This window comes from Phyllostomus hastatus, unplaced genomic scaffold (genome assembly GCF_019186645.2).
Source record: "Phyllostomus hastatus isolate PE091 unplaced genomic scaffold, TTU_PhHast_1.1 phas_contig_80, whole genome shotgun sequence".
In the NCBI taxonomy this organism is placed as follows: Eukaryota; Metazoa; Chordata; class Mammalia; order Chiroptera; family Phyllostomidae; genus Phyllostomus; species Phyllostomus hastatus.
The window spans coordinates 35,389,613-35,405,564 of NW_025333960.1; the positions used below are offsets into that span (position 1 = coordinate 35,389,613).

The 15,952-nt window shown below is 37.6% G+C and overlaps 1 protein-coding gene across 1 annotated transcript in view; it reads right to left on the minus strand.

Moving 5' to 3' along the window:
- Positions 1-2,820: 2,820 nt before the first annotated feature.
- Positions 2,821-15,952, minus strand: part of RIT2 (Ras like without CAAX 2) — a 287,905-nt gene continuing 274,773 nt past the window's right edge. Inside the window, exon 5 of the mRNA XM_045850204.1 lies at positions 2,821-3,295. Within this exon, the coding sequence (XP_045706160.1) occupies positions 3,068-3,295 (228 nt within the window). The 3' untranslated portion in view covers positions 2,821-3,067. The remainder of the gene's footprint in view (positions 3,296-15,952) is intronic.

Below are 15,952 nucleotides of genomic sequence, written 5' to 3' on the forward strand. Positions count from 1 at the left end.
TCACTAAAATTTAGTCCCCTCTGCCCCCATTTCCCCATTAGTCAGGGGCTCACGAGAAAGAACAGATGAGTTATAAGGAAATACAGCAGCTATCTATTTCTTGCACATCTGAGTGTGACGTGAGTAATGTCTGGCCCAGATGTCCATGTTTCTTTCTCGCTGGCCTTTTCTACAGAAATTTCTAGACTCAACTTTTGCCCACTAAACACAAAATGTAATATTTTAGACCACCATTTCTGATCTGATAAATTATTTTATCATGGGGGCCCACAAGATAAGTTAATGAAAAATACCTAAAAATAGGGAGATGATACATTTCTGGAGAGCAGAAACTGTATTCAGAATTGCCTAGTGCCTCAACAAACACACACACCCACACCACACACACACCCCACGTCCACATCACACACACCACATACAGAAAAGTGTGGTTCCTGGAGTTACACTATTTGATAAATTGTGTTGGGTGACTACACATTTGTCTACCATGGACAATTATCCTTATTTTCAACAGTTTCTTGACATATCCCTTGGCAATGTTGACACATGCACATGAGGCTCTCTCCTCTGAGTTTTTGAGACTGACTTAGAAATCCTAGGTCCAATCAGAAGTTTCCAGGGAGAGAGCAGAAATGGGAATCTGGTATTTTGGTCTTAAGCCAAAGAGAAGGAATCCATAGCCCTTGGGCAGGAAGAAATACCCAGGTTTTATTTTTCTGGCACATTTCCTCTGGCCCAGTCTTACAGTAGGAAAACTGATTTAAAAAGAATGCATGAAGTTTGCCTTTGTCTCTGCTAGTGACAACTATCTCAGATTTGTGCAACCCCTTGGGTGATAATTTAGGACCTTCTTCCTTCTGTAGAATGAAACGGCTGGATTTGGTAACTGTTCCCCAAACTAAACCTCACTCAGAACTTCTAAACTACATAAATTATTCATTAAAGATGGAGATGTATAAAGAATAGAAGGAGATAGAAATGAGTTACAAATCTCTAGAGCCAAAGGCGGGGAAGCTGACAATAAATTTTACAGAGACTAAGTTAAGAAAACACACCAGACACTATTAATATTCACAGATAGGGCAGTCATCAAGCTTTCAAATACATAGTTTAATCGCATGAAACTAGGTACCCGCTCCTCTGCTTCCTAGGTTATGTTTTCTAGCGCACAGAAGAGTCTGGTGGAATGCAGTATTCCGAGGGACTTCCCAGGCTTGGAAGCATTCTGGGAAGCAGGGGCTGCAGCAGGCAAAGCATGTACCGATGGCAAGGGATGGACTAACCCCATTTTAACAGGACAAAAGCAGAGGATTAAATATTAAACACCAGGGAGAGAAGGAGGCAAAGACCAGTTCTTTGATGATAAGAACCTATCTTGATATCATCTCCACATCTGTTCTTTTTTAATATTTTGATTTTTTTCTTCCCTATTTATGAATGTATTTTTAAAAGATCACATGGATTTGATTTTAGGGGCAATATGGGAAGGGGAAAGCTGATTTGTGCCCTATCAAATAGACGATGAGGGTTGAGAAAAAACCCAAAGGGACAGAGTGGCAGCAGGTACTAGGAAATAATGAATTCATGCCCGGTGCCTTGATTCCAGGGCCTAGAGCAAGAACAGAGAAGCCTTTGTGGGTCTGAGAAAGGCCCTGGCCCCAAGTGGGAAAGTAACCCACAAGCACAAATTCTGAAAGGCTGAGACTGCAGTCCAACAGTTGAAAAAATATAATCTCTAAGTTCTTTCCAGGAGTATCCACGTTATTATGTAAAATGTGTCTTCCCATCTAGGATTTTATCATCCCACTGTTCTTCAGCCCAGGTAGTCTCCAGCTAGATGCCTTCATTCATTTCTGCATTCTCAGCAATGAGCAAGTGCCAGGGGCACTGTGAGTAAAAGAAGTGCTTGCATGTGGAATAGTAAGCTCTTCATCCTTTCCTTTCTCTAATTTACGATAAAAACTTCCCCCATCCCATGAAGACTGGTTTGATGGATTCCTTCTCAAGTTTAGTTGTCCCTTCATGGCTTTCCTTTTAACATCTGTCTATTAAACATTCAGAACAGCTCTTCCTGATAGGGTGCTTCCTGAGCTCAAATCTGAATAAACCAATTCACACAATGGGATAAATGAGTTGATGGGCAATTTCATTTTATGTGATGATCTATTGTAAAACAAACAAAAAAAGGCCCCCTGATTGGCAGTGCTTCGTGGTTTGAGTTGGAAGAGATAGGACATGATGGCAACACAAGGAGAACTTAGGGTCTGTGGAGTTCACTGGCCTCTTGCTCTGCACATGTTCCCACCGTAGGTGAAGCAGCCCTAGGAGGGACTCCATGCTGATAGCAAGGAGGGTGTCTTTCTACGAGTTTGTGCACCATCTACTTTGTAGTAGCCGCCTCTTCCTGATACAAAGACAATACCCCTTTGTCTAAGCTCAGGGACTTCACTGATAATCTTGGTGTAGCACTGTAAAAATGGGGATATTTTACTCCAGTCCTCCAGTGGCCCATAACCAGTTTCTATTATTAATAATTCCTCTAAGGGTAATCTATGGAGCATTCAAGAAGCAGTGCCACAACTTCTGCATTTAAGGAAATACCAGGCTGCAGACTCCTGCTCTGAATGGTTTCCTGAGCTGCTTCGTTATTTACTGACATTCCTGACATGCAAACAACCAGAGTCTTATCAGGCAAAGGCAGATCCCCTGAGCCTTTTATCATTCTGTCTGCAATTTTTGAATGTTTCCTCTATAACCAGACAGCATAGCAAATGAAGCTAGACTCTTTGAAGGGAAATGAGTCAATTGGAATGTCAATTTTATTTAGTCATATATTATAAAAACTAAACAGCATATCCGGCTGATTGACAAAACTCATCCAACTGTTAAGGGCAAAACACAACTATCTCAAGAGGTACGGTTATGCAGATCTTGCTTTAACCTATGGGCAGATATGGAGGGATACAGACAGGGACAGAGACAGAGAAATGAAGCAGAATGCAACATCTGGAATTGTCCACCTGATCAAATTCAAAGAGAAAGAGTAAGGGCGCTAGAAGTAAGGCTATCATGTCATGTTTTCTCTCTTCTTCTTCAGTGAGCCTTTTAACTTCTTCCACAGGCTGTCTTTTCTCTTCAGCTTCTTTTCCGTCAAGGATGGCACAGACTCCTTCTTGCGGATTTCCCTCACTAAGCCATGAAAGGCATCATCAATGCAGAATCTGAGGGCTGCAGAGGTCTCGAAGAAAGCACAGTTATATTCTCGGGCCAGACCCAAGCCTTCGTCTGTAGAGACCTAAGGGAAAAATAAATGATGTTAAAAAGAGAGGACGGGAGAGATGCTTAGGTCGAAAAGTATGTTCTCTACCAGGGCTGTGGGCCAGTTACATTAAAAAAATAATAAAATGTAAAATGTAACAATATGTTTTAAGGGAAGATTTCTAGAATTTTTGAAGCTGAAGGACAACTGAGAAACTACAATTGCTGCAAGGGCAACTGGTTGTAACTTATTAGAAGTGGAAGTGGAAATCAACTCTCCAGACTTGGTGTAACAAGTAACAGCATAGTGGTCAAAAGCATGGGTTTAGATTAAAACTGCTTGGTTTCCATTCCCAGATCTCCTTGTAGTTTTGCAAACTTGGGTCAATTAACCTTTTTGCCTAAGATTTCTCATGTGTAACATAAGATAATATCTCAAAGACTCTTTATTAGAGTTAAAAATAATGGTCAATACAAGATGCATTGAACATACTCAGCACATATTTAAAGCTCTCTATTAGTTATTAAGTACAGTTCAGAGCTTTCAGTTAAGAACAAGTCAAGATGAAGTTGTCATGAAGTTTGAAATACAATCTCCAGGTAAAAACAAGAAGCAGAACACCACCATTATGATGAATAAACCTTTCTCTAGCTGAGCTCTTTGGAGCAGGTTTAGAGCTTGTTTTGTGGCATTTAGCATGTTGCGGCTCATGCTACTGCAGTAGGTCTTTCAGAGATGATACACTGACTGAGGTCAGAGACTCTGCCTCATTTACCCTCCCTTTGGTGTCTGCCACAGTGCCCAGTGCCTAAATCATCATTAGAGAAGTTAAAAGGATGATTAGTAAACATACCTGTGTTTAATAAGTATTAAGATGTAAACATAAGTGATGCACAAATATTTAAACAGTGGATTATGTGTCACTGTAGCCAGATGCTAATAAACCTGTTCAGAATTTAGTGCTCCCATTAAGTTCTACTAGAATATTCACATTGGCTTTAAGAAAGCAGGGAAAGGCTGCCTTTACTCAATATATCTGACATGGACCTTTAGCCCATGCTGATCTATTTATTTTCTTAAAGTTAACCTGATGTTTGTATATTGGTATGTTCATTTTTTCCCCTGCCACATAGAAGTATATGGTGAACTGGAAACCCCAGCGGTCTGGAACTTAAGTGAATGTGACTGGGACCATGATGAGTGGAGCTCTCAATTTGCCCACATTATATGTGTGGCACAAATAAGGAAGAAACTTTATTGTGTTTTTTGTTTTTGAGCAGCTGACATTTTGAAATTGTTTGTAACCAGAGTTAAGTCACCCTTTCTTAACTGATAGAGCACCACATATTGCCAGCAGGTGGTTGGCCAGGGCTGTGGAAACACGTCCTTTCTAGTCTGTGATGGGTTAACCTCACCAGATTCTGATAAACACATGAGTACAAAGAATGTCTGAATTCTTTCCTCTCTCTCTCATTTTTGCTGGCCAACACACCATTTTTTTAGCTTATTTCTGTCTTATGGGAACTTAAGACATACAGCTAAAGGCATCCAACTGAAGTGATTAACATTCTGTCTTAACAAAATCATAGATTTATTAATAATTGGTCTTATTTCCAGGTAATCACAGGTGACAATCTTACCAAATGTTTTAACACCACATAGCATGTGCTGTCCTTTATTGTTCAGTCTCCTATAACAGTTTTCTCCACCCAGAATCCAACAACACATGTTTTATGTTTTTCCATAGCAACACCACATTTCTGGTACCATTTAAAATTAACCATCTTTTTTTAAGCTATATGAAGACACAAACAGCCTCAGAATCTCCATGGCTTTCAAAAATATTTGTCTTGCTCCTACTGCCCATTAGCAACTAGAACACAGACTGTGGCCGGGCTCTGGTTTGTCTCCCTGGTCTTCTCACTCTTGGGCTCAGGCAGAAAGAGCACTGCTATCTCGGATACGATGTTCCCATGACAGAAAGAAGGTGGGTGAGAGGCAGAGATAATTTTACCTACATCCAATGGTCGAAACAGAAATGAGGAAACCTAAAGTCAATAAGGCACTGTGTACACTCAGCTCAAGTGAAGGATGGCAAGCATGAGAAAAAAAGAATTTTAAAGAAATAATAGAACCTAGTAAAATCAGTAATATGTAAATGCAGTACAGTACACTTTTCTATTAGAGTCAAAGATTGTCAGACCAGATTTTTAAAAAATCACTTGTAGGTGAAATACTTTACATGTAAGAATATAGAAAGGCTAAAGTTTGAATGGAAATTATTACAAAATTCAGCTAGTATATTGACATAATATCAAAAATAGACAGTAAATTTTTAAAAAATTGCTAGAATTAAAGGGAGATGTTTTATAATGATAAAAAGATAAATCTACTATGAAAATATACTTATAAATTTGCATGTACTAAAAACCATAGCCTTAGTTTATAAGAAAGAAAAGTTGATAGCACTAAAATACAAAATTATAGTTGAAGATTTTCACACATCTCCCTGAGCAGTTGAAAGGATTAGCAGGCAAAAGTGACTAAGGGTATAGAAAGTTCGAACAAAACACCATGGGTCTAATTTACACATGTAAGATGCTGCACCTACCCAACAAGTGAAAAATGTATATTTTCTTCAAGTGAACCAGGAGCATGTATAAAAACTGACTTCATACTAAGCTATAGAGAAAGTTTGAAAACATTATAAAGAATCAAAGTCACAACATATTCCCAAACAAATGGAATTGTTAGAATTATTATTTTTTTAAGATTTTATTTATTTATTTATTTTTAGAGAGGGAAAGGAGGAAGAAAGAGAGAGAGAAACATCAATGTACAGTTGCTGGGGGGCGTGGCCTGCAATCCAGGCATGTGCCCTGACTGGGAATCGAACCTGCGATGCTATGGTTCGCAGCCCGAACTCAATCCACTGAGCTATGCCAGCCACAGCAAGTTAGAATTATTTTTAAAAGGAAGATAACTAGGAAATTCCCAAATATTTTGGAAAAATATACTTCTAAATAGTCAATAACTTTATAAGATATTACATGAAAATTAGAAAGTATTTGGATTTGAATGATAATGAATAGAAAACACCATAACTTGTGGAGTATTTAAAGCTTTGTTCAGAATGATCCTTATAACAGTATATGCCTGTTTAGGAAAGTGGTAACACTCAAATTCAATAATCAACATAGGAATGTTACAAAGTTACAAAAAATGCCCAGCAAATTTAATCCAAAAAGGCAGAAAAAAAGGAAATTTAAAAGATAAAGATAATATAATACAAAACAATCATGCAGGAGAGAAAACTAAATCCAATCTGAGATATTTGTAAAGATATTAAATTGATAGAGCCCAGGTAAGACAAATTTAAGGTGAAAAAGAAAATAGAGAGAGGGTACAAATAAACAGTATCAAGAATGACAATGTGGGCATCACTACAGAGCCTACAAATATAAAAATGATAATTAGGGAATATTGTGTTTGTGCTAATATGTGTGACAAGTTAGGTGACAGACATATTTCTACCAAAACAAAATTTACCAAAACTTATACATAAACAAATACATATCTGTATCATTCTCTACATGAGAGAAGGAATTAAACATGTTAAGTCTCTATGACCAAAAGCCTTCTTGGAGGATTGTGAGGAGATGTATGTACCAAAAGACAAGTGAAAATGTTCATATCAGCATTATCAATAATAGCAAAAAAAAATCCTAACAGCAACTCAAATGTTATCATGAATGAATCCAATAAACACTTGTTTGTATATTCATACAATGGAATACTGTTAAATGCAAATGAATAAAATACTGTTATCTATAGGTTAGCAAATCTTACAAACATGATAGTGTTTTGTGAAAGAAATTAGACCTAAGAATATTTTTGGTGAACTTTTTATTTTCATATAGTTTTAGATTTACACAAATGTGGTAAAGATCATAGAGATAGTGCCCCTATACTCCCCCACTTCCTGTTTGTTCTACTGTTATGTTAATATGGTGCACGATTACACTTTCAGAATGTTTAAACATAGGAAAATGATTCTTCAGTGTTAGGAGTCAATATGGTGCTTCCTTTAGGAAGTGACACAGGGGAGTATTCTGGGTGCTTTTTATTATCTTCCTCGACCTGTATGGTGCTTTCAAATGGGTTTACTTTGTGATAATTTATAAAATTGTATAATTTTAATTTGTGTACTTTCTGCATGATACATCAGTTAAAAACTCAAATACACCATATAATACGAAGTATCCTCTTTGAATTTGAAGCATCATTTTGTCCTCAAGTACAGTGTTATTTCTTAGCTAAATATTTAAATCTTCACAGTAAGTGGGATAGGCCCAGTTTCTAGGTAGACTCCATTCACATCAGATCATGTTTTGTTATAGAACCAACTGGGTCTGGGCAGATTTTGCAAACAAATACACTAAGAAAATCTTTGACTTTTCATTTTATTTTAGATTTCTGAAACCAGATTAACACTCTGGACTTGAATTATGTTTTTAGTGGGAAGATTCAATATTATAAAGATTACAAATCATCCCAAATTTATGTGTAATTTCAATTAAAAATACCTTTAAATCCTGAAATCTTTTGAATCATTGAATATCATACAGAGATAGTAAAATTTATAGGCAAGAGTTAAAGTAAAAATAGGGAAAATCTTTGAATTCAGTAAGAGCAAGGCAGAGGGAACAATAACATGATGCTCAACTTACTGCATTGAGGCTTTTTCTAAAGCTGTAACAGTCCAGGATGATGTCCCAAATGAGAAGTGGGGTATCAGTTAAGGGCTAGACAGATTACCAGTACAATGGAATAGAATACCCAGAAATAAGACCAGAATGTATATGGGAGCCTAATATATCAATGGGATGGCATTAGTAAATGAGTGGGAGAAACGAAGGTGCATTCAGTAGCATCCTGACATTGAGTTATCATTTTGGATTTTTTTTGATATATGGATATGATTTCTACCAGAACAGGAATGCAATTTTTCTTTAGGGAAAACAGAAGTGAAAAAGGTATTTGAGTGAAATTTTTACCTAAATCTGCAATATTTTTTTCCACATTTGAAAAATCTCTCTCTGCAAGCACATATATTTATGGAATATTTCCTAAGTATAAAAATGTAAACATTACAAATAAATCATTGGCAATATCAAAATTCAATTCAAAGTCCAATGTAACAATGTTAAGCTGATTGGAAGACAGATTCCATGCAAAGATTCTTTTGGAAATCTTATACAGTAAACACCTTTAACAAAGGACATAGTTGCCTATTTTATTAACTATAGCAGGTTGAAGTATATTCAACTCTGTAGCTACTAATGAGTAAGTAATGAAGGGATTACAAACCCTCTATTTCAAAGCATGAAATATAGTTGCATGTATTCTTAAATTCATTACAGAATATTAATTTTATGTTATTTAATTTAATAACTCAGTAATTTCCATGTTCATCATAACATTAAATGGAAATTAAACAGTAAAATTTTTATTTTTTATGTATTTCCTTTAAAAATTCTTATTAGATAAAAAATAAAAACTTTAGGTCATTTAAGAAAACAGTGAAAGCATGAAGGCAGCTTGAATGTCCATCAGCAGATGAGCAGATAAAACAACTATGGGACCTTTACACGATGGAGTACTACTTGGCCATGAAAAAGAAGAAAATTCACCCTTTGTGACAGTATGGATGGACCTGGAGAACATTCTACTAAGTGACATAAGCCAGTCAGAGAAAGACAAATACCATATGACTTCACCCCTGTGTGGAATGTAATAAATACACTGAACTAACAAGCAGAATAGAGACAGACTCATAGGTAGAGAGCAGGAAGACAGGTAGTGGGGTGGGGGAACTTAGGCAGTAGAGTGGTTGAGCAAAAAGGAAAAAGGACTCACGGACACAGACAACAGTGTGGTGATTGCAAGAGAGAGGGGTGTATAAGGGGACTAAATGGTAGTGGAAAAAGTGCAATAAAATTTAATAATAAAACATATTTCCAAGTTTCAATAAATTCCATCTCACCAATATTGACAACACAGAAATGTGCCATTCCTACCTTTGCTATAGGATTTGATATACTATAAATTCAGTAAAAGAACTGGAGTCCAAACATGTAAGAAATTTTTTTTTTTTTACAGATTCTGGGCTTTATGCTTAGTAATTATGGTCAGTTTGAAGGTTCTAAATATTTAAACAGTAACGCTAGAAATAATTTTAATTCACTAACATTATTATGATTGGTTCAGAACCAGAATAATATAACAAGAAGTAATGGCTTTTGTGTTAGGGTTTAAAATCAGGATAATCAACCTAATATATAATTAATATATCTTATTTATCCAAATTTTAAGTTCAGTTAAATTCTTCATCATAAATATTTATCCATGTTATACAGTAACTGCTAAGAAAGAAGCACCATGTTATAAGGGAATTGATTTCTAAAAAAAAAATTTATTTCTCTAACGAGGAATTTCAAGCCCAGGAAGCTTAAGCAAATGGTTCTAGGTCACACACACATTTAAGTAAAACAACCATCAAGTTCTACTCTCTTCCATCAAGTATTGTGTCCAGACTTGCCTGCTGTTTTTCACAGGATCTGTCCAGTTCCCTTTGCTAGTGTTTCTTATATGTAATTATCTCACGTGAGGTGTTTCAACATAAGGTGATTCTTAATGGTAAACGCATGGCATAGAATAGTTTATATTGTATTTACATAAAAAGAAAAATGTAAACAAATGCAGAAAGTTAGGGAAAAATAAGTATTATAGAAAGATTATTTAGGGGGCAGAGAAGCAATCATTGCAGATACTACTACACCACCAGGCCTCTCATTGCAAAGAAGGGCAGACTGGGATTAAAGGTGCCACCCAGAAGTCTAGACAGTACTAGCAGAAAATAAAAAGGAATACAGAAAATTGTTTCATGCAAGTAATAGAAAATTTCAGTAACCCAAGGGAGCCATCATTTTAATATATATGAGCTTTTTCACTGTAGAAGATCACTGTGTGGTATGCCAGGTACTCCCTGAAATGCCATTTCCCATTTGCCAGAGGAGGCATTGAACCGCAGCTGCATGGGGGTGAACGAGACCACCGGGGCAAGCAGAGCCTGTCCTCCGCCAGGCTCAGCTGCTTGTGGGCATTGCAAGCCTGCTGGTCAATTAGAGCTCCATTCGCAATCATCTGCTGACTTCAGGAGTTTCATTGCTCTTTACATCTTTTTATCTTTTACCTGAACTCGGTAAAAATAAATTTAAATTACGTTACTGCAAAGGTATGCAGGGTAATGGTGGCTGTCTAGTAGGCAATATAATTCTTAAGAGCAAAAAGGCAACTCTGATACTGCTCAGCTGTAATTGCTAACCTTCAGTGAGGGGAGATTGGCAGAAAGATGGGTCTGGCTCTTTCCGGAGAGCTTCATAAGCAAAATGTGTGTGTGTGGCTGAGCCTGCGGGGAGCTGTGGAAACATTCTGAGCACAGAACAAACTCAATGGGAATTGTTTTATATTTTTTAATGTGTCCCTACCTGTGTTTCCCTTCATTGTTACCCATGGAGTTATTAATTTTCATTAGAGAGCCTGCATCATCAAGGTAGCAGGAATCATAGTTTCTTGACAAATTTGGAACCAAAACATTCTATTTGTTCACTCAGTGGAAAACTGCCCAACTTAGATTGTGCAGTTTTCATTTGGTGGAGTTATATACGTAATCAGTTTTGGTCAGTTTTAGCCATATGAGTAGCCTTGCTGATTTCCTTGACCAGTTCCAGTGAAAATGCTTTTGATTTATTTAACCAGATTTATTTACTTATTTAACCTGAGTTATTTATTATTACTTTCAGAATTTAAAGATAGATGCATAGATGTCATATGAAACTTCTTGCAGGAAAAATTAAAACAAGGAAAAGCACTGGCCAGAATGTCCTGCCCTGGGCTGCAGTCCCTGAACCAAGGAGACTTATTCTTGACAGACCAAGGACTGAGCTTGCAGGGTGCTTCATCCCAGTGTGCTCCCTCTGTCCTGCTGTTCTTCTCCGATTCTCTTTTCTAAATGGGTGAAAAACAAGTGTGTGAACTAAGCAGAGGTTCAACTGGAGAAGAGGGGTCCCTCTCTTCTTAGCAGGCTCCTCCGACTTTAGGAGAGATTAGCAAAGAGGGGTGCCAACTCCCCTCTACCCTTCTCCAGGGCAGGAAGGAGAGAAAGCATGCCACACCTTGGCTTTAAGAACACAGATTCCCACCACCCTGCTATCCCAAATTCCCTGCCCCTGAAAATTTCCTTTACAGCCTGGTAAGAGGGTCTGGGAAAGGTAAATTAGGAGTCAACTGAGCCATTTTGGTTGCCCATTTGTCTGGGGCTGTCTTCATAACACAGACTACCTTTTACACCTTATTACCTACAACTCTTCTACATAAATATTTTTATTTTGCTTTTTCCCTTGTTTAGTAAGCCTTCCGGTTTTCTTTTCCACACCTCTTCTGCACCTGCTCAAGTTTTCACAGATCATTCCAGTCTCTGTGATCTCGGCCTATGCTTTGCTCTGCAACTCATCATCTATGAAGGAAGTGTATGGATCTTACAATTTAGTTGTTTCATTTCACCAAACAATGCTAAGTGGCTGTATTCTGTCCATTCATATCCTCAATGTGCTTAGCCACAAATTTTGCAGGTGGCAGATGCTCATTAAATATTTAATCTTAATGATGGTGATAGTGACATCCCATGAACAGTCACTGGTGACCACAGAGTCTGATATGAGTCCATCATACTGCAATTCCAAAAGCCAGGGTATTACTTCCAAATTTATTTTTGTTGTAATGTGGTTTCCAGCAAGATACTTAGGAAAATTTCCCACAATAGGTAACAGTATATGGATTCTGGAATCAACTTACTAAGATCCAAATTCTGGCTATATACCTCTTCTTAGGCATAGGCTCTTGTAGAGTGACTTAGCCTTTCTTCTGTACTTCAATCTCCTCATCTTTAAAATCCTACCGCATGGAGTTATTAATAGGAGTCAATGAGCTATTACATGAAAAGCACTTAGCATTTTTCCTGGCATACCGCACACATCCAATAAACGTTACTTTTATTTTCTTTATGTCTGAAGAGATCAGAGGAAATTTCCAACTCCTTTAGATCAAATGTTGGCCTTACTTAATTTTTGTCTTCTTCCCATCATGACCTGTAAACCCTACCTGATATGACCTTTGTCAGCCTCCCCAAGCCATACCACTCTCCCCTCACCTATTATAGCCAGCCACATACTTCCACATATGCCCAGGGCAATCTTCTTGACTTCAAGTATTGGCACATGTTATTTCCTCTGCCTGGAATGTGCTCCCCCCAGTGCATTTTATCACTTGTATTCTTGTCATCATTCATGTCCCAGCTTAAATATCCCTCCACTGAGATGCCTTGCCTAGCTTTTCTCTAAAAAACTATTCTGTGCACTGCCAGTAATTCTATCCCATTTCTCTGCCTTATTTCTTTCCGGGCACTGAATTACTCTCTGAAATCATCTTACTACTTTGTTCATGTGTTTACATTCTGTCTTCCTCTAGGACAGTGTAAGATTTGTTAGAGCAGGAATTTTTGTCTTATTTATTATTGTATTTCATCTAGTGGCTGGCACTTAGTAGGAACTCGATATTTATAAATTGACACCACTGGAATCCTGGCTGTGTGAATACAGCTGGGGTTACTACAGTCAACAGAGGAACTCGTAGTTGGTTAGGGCAGTAGAAAAACATAATGCACATCTCAGATCACTGTGAGCAGGGCCACGATGATGGCCAGTGCAGCATTTTAAGTAGTACCCAGATCCTTATTAGTGGTTCTCCACTTCCTGAGGGTGGGAGCTTTCATATGAGACCTGAATGACAAGGACAAATTACCTTGGTTGGTGGGAGGGGGCTGGGTGTTCGGGAGCAGAAAGGAGTCTCAGAGAGAAGAACTAACAAAGGCCTAAGGCAGAAGTGATAATGGAGCTTTGTGGGATCATCAGTATTTAACACAGTTTAGACCAAAGGCTGAGGGAGGAAGGAGTGAGTGAAGAGCACAATTAGAAGAAATTAATGAGCTTAAATGCCTAATTTACTTAGGTTTGTATGAAATTTGTTTGGTACTCATAAATTGAGTGATCACATTTTTTAAAAGCCTATATCTTGAGTGCCTACTCTGTACAAGAAAATTAAAAAAAAAATTTTTTTTCTCTCCTGCTGTTCTGGAGAGATATTGATTGCATGGAGAGAAAAGCAGGACATAATAAATTAAATGGCATAGCCAGTCCTTCTGAGGCACAGGATGGTAATGGCTCTAGGGTAAAAGGTTTAGACTGCTTTGTACAAGAGACATTTGAAGTCTCCAAGGTCTTGTGCTTTTCATCCAAGAAGCTCTGGTATGCTGGGGGGAAAGGTTGCCATGGCAGCCAGTAGTTGCTATGAAGGGAAAAAAGGGAAGGTTGATGCTCAATATTTTGCTAATAGCAAAATCTGGCTGCTGCTTTGAATTTTTTCTTAAGAGCTTTATTTTTGAAATATCTTGTTAAAATTATAAATCAATAAACTTAGGCAGTATATGAAATATATATGCAGGAATATGTATGTGTAAGTATACATATAGGTATGTGTATGCCTAAGGATATCATTATTTGCACCAATAAATAAATGTGTGTATTTGATGTATATTAAATGAATGATTCTCTTGAACCTTAAGGGAATTAGGTATTATGAATTACTAAGTTTTCAAAGTAGCCAAAATTTTACCTTTTAAGCATGAAACAAAATATCTCAATGGTTAATTTATTACATTAATAAATTTATATTAGGTAAAATAGAAAGAAGGAACTTATATATTATGCTTTTAACACATATAACAATTATAATTAACAAATTGTATAAATATGTATAATGTCTGGATCCCTGTAGAATACAAGACCATGAGGGCGAGAAACATTGCATCCCCAATAACACCTCAATGTTCTGCCCATGAGCCTTGTTCAGTAAGCATCTTTCCCATCTCTTCTTTGAAGACATGGGTGAAGGAAATATAGAAAGGAGACCAAGGAAAAACTAACCAATTACTACAGCAAAAACTCACCATTCATTACTAGAGAGCTCGGAAGCTAGAATTTCACTAGAATTGCTGGGAGTTTTAAGTTCTTTACATTAAGATTTATGTCTAGTTTCACAAATGCCCTATTACATATATTCTCGGAATAACACATGTGCACTACAGAAACCCTAAGCAGAAAAGCAAAGCAGCCTGGGGTCATGATGCTTTCTTGCATGAGTGTGTGGGTCACAGTGGCAGATGACCGACGAGGCACTGAGGAAAGCCAGGGGTGTATCCTGCTGGATCATATTTGGAAATGTATGCCATGGAGAAAAAAAAAGGATGAACCAGAACAAAGTAAATTTGCTACACATTCTAATCCTGAGATCTACAGAAGGCAAAAATGAACCAGTGTTCCTTCTGTTCTGGCCCTACACACCTACACACCGGGAGCTAGGTGTTTTTTGAAAAATGTATAAGGCTGTGCTTGTTAGCACTACCGTAAATTCAGTGTTCAGTCTTAGCACAGCCATAAATGCCTATGGCAATCATTTTACTTCTTATTAGCCAGTCCTCCTTCTCATCCCTCATTTAAAACTTTCTTCAGAACTTTCACTTCTCAGGGGTTTGACCCTATCCTCATTTTCAGCCACTGCTCTCGCCCTCTTTTTTCACCTCAATGGGGAAATAAAAGCATCTGAAAAGAATGACTTTAACAGCTGGGCCTAGCACCTAGCAGCTCATCGGTACCGTTAGATATCTTATTGTACTCTTTCCAGTCTCTGATGAAGATGCATTACTGAGTCTGTCGAGTCTAATGTCTCCATCCAGTCTGAGTCCTCTCTGATGTCTACTTCAGTCCTGCAGCATTCGTTCTACCCACCCTTATCTCCCACCTTTTCAGCCTTCCTCTCTAACACTCCCCCTTTCCCCCAGGAAAACATGCCAACCACCTACTTTAAGACTCCAGTTCTAGTTACTTTCTTATGTCTGTTCTTTCATTCACCATTGAATGTAGATTATCCAGGAAAGTATTTGTACAAGGTTGGAAAGAATGGGGCTGTGGCAGGAAAGTGGTTTAAAAAAGGATGCATAATTGCAAAACAGATACATCCTAGATTTATATACCAGTTTGTCCTAATCACTTCTGATTTGCACATTATCATTCACAGTTTGGATTCTGCCTCCTTCCCACCCATCCTCCTAAAGTGGTTTTCAAAAGTATGAACGTCATCCTTGCTGCCAAACCCAATATGTGCTTCCAATAATCTTCCAACATCTGTAACATTTAACAGGTTGACTACTCCCTTCTTTAAATGTTTCTCCTTTGACTTGGTGACTGTCTTCTTTCCCGATTTTTCTGATCTCTGATTACTCTTTCAGAATATCCTGTCTGAATGCCCTGGAAATTCTACTATTCACTCTATTTCATATAATTATGTGCATGGCCATGGATTCTGTCCTGACATTTTTTTTCTATTCTCATTTGACATTCCTCCTTATCTATTCTTATTCAGATCCCTAGCTTTAGTCATCATTATTGTGCCTGTGAGTAACACATTGAGGTCTTCATACCTCATCTCTCAGTGTAAGTCCAGAATCACATAAATACC